Genomic DNA, 12,622 nt, shown 5'->3' on the forward strand with positions numbered 1-12,622 from the left:
TCAAACCTTAAGGAAACAATTTTTTTGATTGGTAGGATGGATTTCATCCTGTCATCACATCTTATCGAGAGGCATGACTTCTTTTATTTATGAGATGGCAAAATCTGAATTTTGAGAAATTCATTAGGTATTTTGTTTCAGAAGACTACATAAGAGGAAAGATAATTACAAGTAAACTAAAAGAGGAAATATGCTAAGAAGATTAAAATTCAATCCACATCTATTCTTTAAAATAATGAACATGAAGAGTGATGAGTTTGATGATGTTATCAACAAAAGCAATCAAGATATATTAGAAAAAAATGTTGTGTTTTGCATCATTAAAATGTGGTAACTGAACCCAAAGAACAATTGAATCTTCAAAATCCTTGCAATCAGAAGCCATAGAATGAAGAAATCAATTGAGATTCACCTCTATGGTTTGTTATTGAAGAAATCAAGAATGCAAATTGGTCTGAATCTCATGTTTGCTTAGAATCACACCAAACTCTAAAAATGGTAGATGCTGAAATGAATTGTTGAACCTCCAATTGGGGTAAATTTAACAGTGAGAAGCCTAAGGAAGATGGTTGTGATGATGAGTATCCCTTGAGGTGACAAGTGCTGATGGCACTACCTCACTTCACCATCCATAAACTAACATCAGCAGTTGCTGACTTTCCTAGTCCTAAAAAAAAAAGAAACCTGCTCTGGTTTTGCATGGTTCTACTACGAAGTTTCTGATGTCATTAAATCCAGAAAAAGCAAAGAAGGAAAAGTGGTGCTGACTTCCTTGCTGACTATAAGTGCCTATTCCCACATTTAATAAAACTAACAAAAAAAATCAATTTCATATTGATGATGTGATTAGTCCTCACTTTTCGTGTTGTGCATTACTAATGTATAAATGGATCATTGAATTACTATAAATTCATTAACTTCTAAAGCCCAATTTGGGACATGCTGGTAGCCAAGTAAATGCCTGTAGGTTCTATGAATTCATTAACTAGAAATTTCTTTGGTATTTTTCAATTTGGTCATGCCAAACAAATGATTGTGAATCAGTGGGGTCAACAATTCTCTGTACTCCATAAGCTATCGTTATAATTTCTTTGGAATTTGTCAATATAGTCATGCCAAACAAATGATTGTAAGTGAGTGGGGTCAACCATTCTCTGTATTCCATAAGCTATCTTTGTACTCATTATGCTTTGTTCTGTAAGCTATCTTTATACTCATTGTACTTTGTTATTTTGTTTTACGTGTAACAATGCATCTTGAAGATCACTAACCCGGTCCTGCTATTGAAACAGGTGTGTTCTCCTTGGGGTGAGCTGTGGTGCAAATATTGCAGACTATGTGGCTCAGAGGTCTGTAGAGGCAGACAAGCTTTTAGACCCTATTAAGGTGGTGGCCCAAATTCTGATGTACCATTTTTTCATTGGAAGTGTCCCCACAAAATCAGAGATTAATCTGGCTAACTCTTACTTCTATGACAAAGCTATGTGCTTGCTTGCATGGAAACTCTTCCTACCTGAGGAAGAAGTGAACCTAAACCACCCAACTGCCAACCCTCTGATTCCTGGGAGGGGACCACCCTTGAAGTGCATGCCTCCAACACTGACAGTTGTGGCAGAGCATGACTGGATGCGAGACCGAGCCATTGCTTATTCAGAGGAGCTCCGGAAAGTTAATGTGGATGTGGTCCTTTTTTATTACAAGGATGTTGTGCATGAGTTTGCTACCCTTGATGTGCTCCTCAAGATACCACAGGCCCAAGCCTGTGCTGAGGACATTGCCATATGGGTCAAGAAGTATATTTCACTCAGAGGCCATGAGTTTTCTTATTGACTATGCTGACAAAAAGAGGAATAAGAGTATTCGTAGAAGGAAAGGAATATGGTTAAACACCTATAGGAGCAGTTAGCTGATGTAAGTAGAGCTTTGCATAGTATCCCTTTCAGTGGGCTGAATTTTAAAATGAGAGAGTAGTTTACTTGTTTATATCAAAAGCTTGTAGAGTATAGCATCAGGCTGTTCAATTTATCTGGTTTTCTCTTGTCATTACTATAAAGATAAGCAATTTCTTTTTACGAGGGTGCAATTATTATGATCTGTGCGAACGTTCATTTATTCATTTATTCATGTTCTTTATGTCCATGTTGAAATGTGTTATTTAACTAAAAATTGCATCAAATGCATTTCATTCCCCTTCTTTCTGATATATCTCCAAGGAGTATACTTCTACTAACAGTTTGTAATCCCTCTGTACCCTGATTCTCCATGGCAGAATATACATAATGTTATCTTGATGTCAGTAATCCTATATTGGCTGCTCTGTGCACTATTTGATGCACTGTGCACCTATATCAACAGCTTCTGAATACCATGGAAAGCCACACTTACTACATGGCAAGGACAAAATTGCCTTCTCTTGGAACCCAACAAGTCACACAAGAAACAATGTCGTTTCATGTCCTGGTGTGCCCAGGTGAAAGGAAACAAAAACAAAGCAAAACAAGATATGCTTACCATAATTCAAAAACTGACAGTCATGTACAGTTAAAAGTAGTGTCCTAAGCTGAAGGGAACATGGGGAATGTTATTAAATTCTGAAATCTTAGGGATTCCATGAAGATGGCAAGACATATCTATGATTGCTCTATGCCCAACATTGCTCTATGCTTTGCTTGTAGCAAGAGAACTTTCAACCCATTTCTTTTTGCCTCCTTTGCTCAGTGTGTGTGTATTTCAGAGGTACTCTAGTTATGATTTGCCCTATTTTAACTATCTCTATTTGATGCTTCTAAAGGAGTGTTCATATATGTATTTGAGAGGTTCTGCATTTGTGAGTTGTCATCTCTAACTTTATCATTTATGATTCTAAATGAATATGGTAACCTTAGCAGCACATGAACATTGAATTAGAAGAGGTACTTCATTTTATTATTTTCCCAAATTTCTAATTGAACAATATCTTGGGCATTTTATTTTCTCAAGCATCACTCTTTATGTAAGCTGGTTTCAATCAAAGTTACAATGTTTTCCAAAATATTTGTGGGCAAGTTGTGTGACATTAAGTTTAATTAGTCTTTATAATCGTTTAAGGATTTTACCCTTTTTATAGGCCTCCAAAAGGGAAAGTAGACTCATGACTAGTTCCTTAGGGATTAGGTAGTTTAGTCATATTGGGTGAACAATACTACCTTTTTATTTGGGAAGGCCTCAAGGTTGGATAGTTGAAGGGTAGTACTTTGGGATAGTCTGTTTGTGTCCACTTCATTGCCCTTTAACCTTCGCTTCTTATTAGATAAAGAGTTTGAAGAGTGGATGTTATTTTTAAGGAGAAGGGTAACAAGAAATGATGATTATTTGAAGGACCAAACTTCAAAGGTTAAGTTGTTTGTTTTTTATGAATTATCTATAGTGAAGTAGTTTTCTATAGATGTTGAGTTTGCTAAAGCTAGTTTAGTATGAAGAGTCATATTAGGGTGCGAGACATAATCAAAAGTTAACGTGGAGACCTTGGTTGTTAAGGGCTTGGTTCGTGATGATGCAACTCTTTTGAGATCTATACATGATGAGGTTGGGTTTTTTAACGATCACAAGATCCGTTTGGTGTTTGATGTGAGCTTGTCTGTGGGTAAGCCTATGTCTTGATCTATGTTGGGAATAGTAACAAAGAGAAGTCATTTGTCTTGATCTCATCGCCATATCACATACCTAAATGAAAACAGAATGAAATATATTAACTGGTCGACCGGTTATCTTCTACCGACTGTATACTTATCTCAACCGGTAGCCACTGCTCCTTTTGGTTGCTGCATTGTCAAAGGGGCAGTGGCTACCGGTTGAGATAAGTAGGAAACCGGTAGAAGATAACCGATCGACCGGTTCATATTTCCTTGTATAAGTTGTAATTTGTTTGGATTCCTCCATAGATTCGTGTATTGATAGGCCATTTCGTATTTTGCTACATGTAATTGCTCTTTCTTTGAAGGGACATCATTGTGGTAAACGAACATCCATATAAACCAACCTTTAGTTGCGTGCAAGTGGTTATATATTTTATGAGAAGGTGCGTTAATAATAAAGGTCGAATTGAAGGCCTTAAGGTTGAATTTTTGTCCTCCTAACATGGAAGTTCAAAAACAGTAGCACACAAGGTAGGGATAATCCAATGGGAAAAATGTTAAAGACGATGGTCAATGCAATGACACTCGACTAACATGGTGGTCAACTCTATCAGGTAATATATGCAGAGGGAATAAAATTTGTTTGGGGTAAGTGATATGAATTTTATAATTGAAAATGTATGTATAGGGATGAGTATAGCTGAATGTTTACTCATCCATATTTAAAATACATTTACACAAACTAAATATTATAAGCATTAGAAACCTCTTAATCCAACTTCAAGTCTTCAAATTGTGATATTGTAATGCTCGAACAATCATCTATTGAGTAATCATGACATTCTCGTACATTGTGATGAATAAGAAGTCAAGGTCTATACAATTTGGGTTTCAATCCTCATAGGTTATCCATACAAACTAAATAAATGAGTCACAATGATTATAAGTATTTAAAACCTCTTAATCCAACTTCAAGTCTTCAAATTTTGATCTTGTAATGCACGAACATTTATCTATTTAGTAATTACGACATCCTTGTACATTATGATGAATAAGTAGTCAAGCTCTGTAGAATTTTGATTTCATTTCTCGCAAGTTTAAAACACACTTGGACATATCAAATGAGCCACGCGTCCTCCATTGATTGGGTGCAAAATAATTATTTAAAAATTCATTTATATAATTCTTGGTATATATGGAATATCATGTCCCTTTCATGGCATTCCATGATATTTACTCTATTTAGGAGCCTAACATGACAAGATGAGAAATTTCACTTACTTTGAATCAAATGAGAGCGGAATGAAATTAATAAATGATAAAAGGAAGAGGAAATATTTGATAAAATATTAAATTAATAGTAATTAATTATATTTAGATTAAATTTAAGTGAGGTGAATAAAATTAATCTTAGAAAATAATGATGTTGAAATTTCCAGGGTTGGATTGAGTTTGGGTTCTTTGTGTTAGACTTGAGCAAATTGGGTCTATATGATTCAACATGTACTTATATTTTTTGTAAAATACATTTTTTTTTGCATATTTATACTAAATTTAAAAATCGTTTGGGATGATAATTAAAATGGCAAAAAAAATTTATGTATCTTTGTAAAAAAGGAAAAAAAATTATAATTTGATATTATTATTGTAACATCTACAAAATTAAATAAAATAAATTTATTAAATAAAATAATTTAAACTATAAATATTATAAAAATATTAAATTGGATTTGGATTAGGTTTGGGTTGTTCGAATTTTTATTTGTATTTCACTTGAATTAAGTTTGGAAATAAAAAATTGTACCCAAAGATTAAAAATAATTGTCGAACCTTATCCAAATTAAGGTTGGCTTAAGTCAGGACAACTTGCCTAAATTGCACATCCTAATTCCGATTATCCAAAAAATACTTGATGGCCTATTGAAGAAAAAGAATCAAATCTCAATAACCCCTTAAATGAGGATTCAACATAAGTTCAACATTTTTTAAACAAGTCAATTTTGGAACGACTTTGTGGGATTGAAAGAAACTAACAAAAACCAACAAAGGTACAAAAACTGATGCATATGGTGGTAGCATAAGGTTATATAATTCATTTGTTACTTCCAATGCTCATCACATCTTAAAGAAGCATAGGTTATATGTATTCTTAGAAAACTGTCACCGACATCACCATTCAATATTTTTTGCCTCACTTTTGGTCAAATTGCTTGACCACCACGATACAATTTAAATGTTATCTATTTTGGATTTAATATAGATAATATCTATATAAAATAGACCGTTATAAATAATTTCAAAGCAACTACATGGTGTTTACCTAGAAGATGATTGATTCATTCCAACAGGGTATGTTAAATCAATGCAAGAGAATATGTACACAAAAATATTTTAATGAAAACATTCATATTGCATATTATAGCTATGCTAATTCTTATGAGAAGATGAGATCATACAAGATGAGTATTAAATTGCTTGAGACACAATGGTTCAGACCAATCGATGCTTCATCATACATGTTTGTAGTCACACTAATATATTTGAAATGTGTTTTGTAATATTTTTTTTTTGTGATTTTTTATTTGACATGATAAAATATATTACCCTATAAAGTTCAAAAAACCCGCTTAATCTTTGGTCTCGTCGTCACCCCTATGTGTCATTATTTTTTCCCATCGCCCTATATCCGCTAGGCTAAGTAATGCGCATGGGTGAAAGTATTAGTGTCTTATACATTATGAGGTGGGGTGATATCATCTCATGAATGATGAATAAGGTTATGCTAGGACATATGAAAAGCCAACACATTGGTGGTAAGAAAAATGTATTTTTTTTCTTTAATTTTGTTTCCTCTTATATTCAAAACTCGCAGCTTCATTCCCTACCAATAATTGGCCAATCTATGTCATTATTGGGTAATACAATTTGAGTGTATGAATGATCGGATCAATAACATAAATGACATGTGAAAGATATTCCCGTACCAATCGACCACCATATGAAGTGGTTGAATTTTTTATATGACCGGTACACACTGCCCCTTTTGGTGCTTCAACATAAGATTTGGCAGTGGCTACCGGCTGAGAATATAGGAAACCGGTAGCACTATACCGATTGACCGCTTATTAGTTAATGAAGTATGGTGGTAAAATGTTGGATTCATGTATAGATTGTTCTCGACAAATTCAAAATTTATTGGGACATCATATTACTTGGATGTTGTTTAAATAGGTTCGTTACACTTAGGAGGTGGTGAAATGATATTCGAAAAAATCCAAATCCAAAAATACTAAAAAATTCACAAGGGTACGAATAATGTGAGGAATTCTCACATTGTTCGTACCCTCCCAATTCTCCACTTCTTTGGAGTTTTTTAAATTTTTTGGGACATCATATGGTTTGGGTGTTGTTTAAATAGGTTCATTACACTTAGGAGTGGTGAAATGATTTTCGAAAAAATCCAAATCCAAAAATACTAAAAAATTCAAAAGGGCATGAAAAATGTGAGGAATCTTCACATTCTTCGTACCCTCCCAATTCTCCACTTCTTTGGAGTTTTAAAAATTTTTTGGGACATCAAATGAATTGGATGTTGTTTAAATAGGTACGTTACACTTAGGAGGTGGTGAAATGATTTCCGGAAAAATCCAAATCCAAAGATACTAAAAAATTCACAAGGGTACGAAGAAAGTGAGGAATCCTCACATTCTCCGTATCGTCCTAATTCTCCACTTATTTGGAGTTTTAAAAATTTTTTTGGGACATCATATGGTTTGGATGTTGTTTAAATAGGTTCGTTACACTTGGAAGGTGGTCAAATGATTTCTGGAAAAATCCAAATCCAAAAATACTGAAAAATTCACAAGTGTACGAAGAATGTGAGAAATCCTCACATTCTTCGTACCCTCCCAATTCTCCACTTCTTTGGACTTTTTAAAATTTTTTGGGAAATCATATGGCTTGGATATTGTTTAAATAGGTTCATTACACTTAGGAGGTGGTGAAATCATTTCCGGAAAAATCCAAATCAAAAAATACTAAAAAATTCACAAGAATATGAAGAATGTGAGGAATCCTCACATTCTTCGTACGGTCCCAATTCTCCGCTACTTTGGAGTTTTTAAAATTTTTTGGGACATCATATGGCTTGGATGTTGTTAAAATAGGTTTGTTACACTCGGGAGGTGGTCAAATGAAATCCGGAAAAATAAAAATAAAAAAATACTCAAAATATCACAAGGGTACGAAGAATGTGAGGAATCCTCACATTCTTCATACCCTCCCAATTCTCCACTTCTTTGAACTTTTTAAAATTTTTTGGGACCTCATATGGCCTTGATGTTGTTTGAATAGGTTTCTTACACTTAGGAGGTGGTGAAATCATTTCCAGAAAAATCCAAATCTAAAAATAGTAAAAAATTCACAAGGGTACGAAGAATGTGAGGAATCCTCACATTCTTCGTCCAGTCTCAATTCTCCACTTCTTTGGAGTTTTTAAAATTTTTCGGGACATCATATGGCTTGGATGTTGTTTAAATAGGTTTGTTACACTTAGGAGGTGGTCAAATGAAATCCGGAAAAATCAAAACAAAAAAATACTCAAAAATTCACAAGGATACGAAGAATATGAGGAATCCTCACATTCTTCGTACCCTCCCAATTCTCCACTTCTTTGGACTTTTTAAAATTTTTTGGGACCTCATATGGCTTGGATGTTGTTTAAATAGGTTCGTTGCACTTAGGAGGTGGTGAAATGATTTCAAGAAAAATCAACATCTAAAAATACTAAAAAATTCAGAAGGGTACGAAGAATGTGAGGAATCCTCACATTCTTCGTACCCTCCCAATTCTCCACTTGTATGAAGTTTTGAAAATTTTTTTGGGACATCATATGGTTTGGATGTTGTTTAAATAGGTTCGTTACACTTATAAGGTTGTCAAATGATTTCCGGAAAAATCCAAATACAAAAATACTAAAAAATTCACACGGGTACGAAGAATGTGAGGAATCCTCACATTCTTTGTGCCCACACAATTCTCCACTTCTTTAGACTTTTTAAGATTTTTTGGGACATCTTATGCATTGGATATTATTTAAATAGGTTCAGTGCACTTAGGAGGTGGTGAAATGATTTCCGGAAAAATCCAAATCCAAAAATACCAAAAAATTCACAAGAGTACGAAGAATGTGAGGAATTCTCACATTCTTCGTACCCTCCCAATTCTCCACTTGTTTTAAGTTTTTAAAATTTTTTGGGACTTCATATGGCTTGGATATTGTTTAAATAGGTTCATTACACTTAGGAGATGGTGAAATGATTTCCGGAAAAATCCAAATCCAAAAATACTCAAAAATTCACAAGGGTACGAAGAATGTGGGGAATCCTCACATTCTTCGTAGCCTCCCAATTCCCCACTTCTTTGGACTTTTTAAAATTTTTTGGGACATCATATGGTTTGGATGATGTTTAAATAGGTTCGTTCCACTTAGGAGGTGGTCAAATGATTTCTAGAAAAATACAAATCCAAAAATGCTCAAAAATTCACAAGGGTACGAAGAATGTGAGGAATTCTCACATTCTTCGTACCCTTCCAATTCTCCACATCTTTGGACTTTTTAAAATTATTTGGGACATCATATGGTTTGGATGTTGTTTAAATAGGTCCGTTACACTTGGAAGGTGGTCAAATGATTTCCAGAAAAATCCAAATCCAAAAATACTAAAAAATTCACAAGGGTACGAAGAATATGGGGAATCCTCACATTCTTCGTAGCCTCCCAATTCTCCACTTCTTTGGACTTTTTAAAATTTTTTGGGACATCATATGGTTTGGATGATGTTTAAATAGGTTCGTTCCACTTAGGAGGTGGTCAAATGATTTCTAGAAAAATAAAAATCCAAAAATGCTCAAAAATTTACAAGGGTACGAAGAATGTGAGGAATCCTCACATTCTTCGTACCCTCCCAATTCTCCACTTATTTGGACTTTATAAAATTATTTGGGACATCATATGATTTGCATGTTGTTTAAAAAGGTTCGTTACACTTGGAAGGTGGTAAAATGATTTCCGGAAAAATCCAAATCCAAAAATACTCAAAAATTCACAAGTGTACGAAAAATGTGAGGAATCCTCACATTCTTCGTACCCTCCCAATTCTCCACTTCTTTGGACTTTTGAAAATTTTTTGGGACATCATATGACTTGGATATTGTTTAAATAGGTTCATTATACTTAGCAGGTGGTGAAATGATTTTCGGAAAAATCCAAATCCAAAAATACTAAAAAATTCACAAGAATACGAAGAATGTGAGGAATCCTCACGTTCTTCGTACAGTCCCAAATTTCCGCTTCTTTGGAGTTTTTAAAATTTTTTGGGACATCATATGGCTTGGATGTTGTTAAAATAGGTTTGTTACACTTGGGAGGTGGTAAAATGAAATCCGAAAAAATCAAAATAAGAAAATACTCAAAAATTCACAAGGGTACGAAGAATGTGAGGAATCCTCACATTCTTCGTACTCTCCCAATTCTCCACTTCTTTGAACTTTGTAAAATTTTTTGGGACCTCATATGGCTTGGATGTTGTTTGAATAGGTTCCTTACACTTAGGAGGTGGTGAAATCATTTCCAGAAAAATCCAAATCTAAAAATACTAAAAAATTCACAAGGGTACGAAGATTGTGAGGAATCCTCACATTCATCATACCATCCCGATTCTCCACTTCTTTGGAGTTGATAAAATTATTTGGGACATCATACGACTTGGATGTTGTTGAAATAGGTTTGCTACACTTGGGAGGTGGTCAAATGATATCCGGAAAAATCCAAATCCTAAAATACTAAAAAATTAACAAGGGTACGAAGAATGTGATGAATCCTGACATTCTTTGTACGCTCCCAATTCTCCACTTCTTTAGATTTTTTAAAATTTTTTGGGACATCATATGGTTTAGAAGTTGTTTAAATAGGTTCGTTGCACTTAGAAGGTGGTCAAATGATATCAAGAAAAATCCAAATCCAAAAATACTAAAAATTTGAAAAGGGTACGAAGAGTGTGAGAAATTTACATATTCTTCGTACCTTCCCAATTCTCTACTTTTTTGGACTTTTTAAAATTTTTTGGGACCTCATATGGCTTGGATGTTGTTTAAATAGGTTCGTTACACTTAGGAGGTGGTGAAATGATTTCAAGAAAAATCAAAATCTAAAAATACTAAAAAATTGACAAGGTTACGAAGAATGTGAGGAATCCTCACATTCTTCGTACCATCCCGATTCTCCACTTCTTTGGAGTTTTTAAAATTATTTGGGACATAATATGGTTTGAATGTTGTTTAAATAGGTTCGTTACACTTGGAAGGTGGTGAAATGATTTCCGGAAAAATCCAAATCCAAAAATACTTAAAAATTCACAAGAATACGAAGAATGTGAGGAATCCTTACGTTCTTCGGGCAGTCCCAATTCTCCACTTCTTTGGAGTTTTTTAAATTTTTGGGACATCATATGGCTTGGATGTTGTTTAAATAGGTTTGTTACACTTGAGAGGTGGTCAAATGAAATCTAGAAAAATCAAAATTAAAAAATACTAAAAAATTCACAAGGGTACGAAGAATGTGAGGAATCCACACATTTTTCGTACCCTCCCAATTCTCAACTTCTTTGGACTTTTTAAAATTTTTTGGGACCTCATATGGCTTGTATGTTGTTTGAATAGGTTCCTTACACTTAGGAGGTGGTGAAATCATTTCCAGAAAAATCGAAATCTAAAAATACTAAAAAATTCACAAGGGTATGAAGATTGTGAGGAATCCTCACATTCTTCATACCATCCCGATTCTCCACTTCTTTGGAGTTTTTAAAATTATTTGGGACATCATACGGCTTGGATGTTGTTGAAACAGGTTTGCTACACTTAGGAGGTGGTCAAATGATATCCGGAAAAATCCAAATCCAAAAATACTAAAAAATTAACAAGGGTACGAAGAATGTGATGTATCCTCACATTCTTTGTACCCTCCCGATTCTCCACTTATTTGGAGATTTTAAAATTTTTTGGGACATCATATGGTTTGGATGTTGTTTAAATAGGTTCGTTGCACTTAGAAGGTGATCAAATGATATCCAGAAAAATCCAAATCCAAAAATACTAAAAATTTGAAAAGTTTACGAAGACTGTGAGAAATTCTCATATTTTTCGTACCCTCCCAATTCTCCACTTCTTTGGACTTTTAAAATTTCTTGGGACATCATATAACTTGGATGTTTTTTAAATAGGTTTGTTACACTCGGGAGGTGGTCAAATGATATCCGGAAAAATCCAAATGCAAAAATACTGAAAAATTCCCAAGGGTACGAAGAATGTGAGGAATCCTCGCATTCTTCGTACCCTCCCAATTCTCCACTTCTTTGTACTTTTTAAAATTTTTTGGGACATCATATGGCTTGGATATTGTTTAAATAGGTTCGTTATAGTTAGGATGTGGTGAAATGTTTTTTGGAAAAATCCAAATAAAAAAATACTAAAAAATTCACAAGAGTACGAAGAATGTGTGGAATCCTCACATTATTCGTACCCTCCCAATTTTACCCTTCTTTGCAGTTTTTAAAATTTTTTGGCACATCATATGGTTTGATTGTTGTTTAAATAGGTTTGTTACACTTAGAAGGTGGTCAAATGATATCCAGAAAAATGCAAATCCAAAAATACTAAAAATTTGAAAAGTTTACGAAGACTGTGAGAAATTCTCATATTTTTCGTACCCTCCCAATTCTCCACTTCTTTGGACTTTTAAAATTTTTTGGGACAACATATAGCTTGAATGTTTTTTAAATAGGATTGTTACACTTGAGAGGTGGTCAAATGATATTCGGAAAAATCAAAATCCAAAAATACTAAAAAATTCACAAGGGTACGAAGAATGTGAGGAATTCTCACATTCTTCGTACCCTCCCAATTTTCCCCTTCTTTTGACTTTGAAAATTTTTTGGGACATCATATGGCTT

General features: G+C 34.0%; 1 protein-coding gene across 1 annotated transcript; it reads left to right on the top strand.

The window, feature by feature from the left end:
• Nucleotides 1-1,287: 1,287 nt before the first annotated feature.
• LOC132253604 (probable carboxylesterase 11) lies at nt 1,288-2,094 on the top strand (the record flags this gene model as incomplete). The annotated part of the gene is made up of 1 exon (XM_059736102.1): nt 1,288-2,094. A coding segment is annotated over one exon (543 nt), but the record flags the coding sequence as incomplete, so codon positions are not given.
• Nucleotides 2,095-12,622: the final 10,528 nt, after the last annotated feature.

The sequence above is a fragment of the Vitis vinifera genome, chromosome 4 (assembly GCF_030704535.1).
Source record: "Vitis vinifera cultivar Pinot Noir 40024 chromosome 4, ASM3070453v1".
NCBI lineage: Eukaryota > Viridiplantae > Streptophyta > Magnoliopsida > Vitales > Vitaceae > Vitis > Vitis vinifera.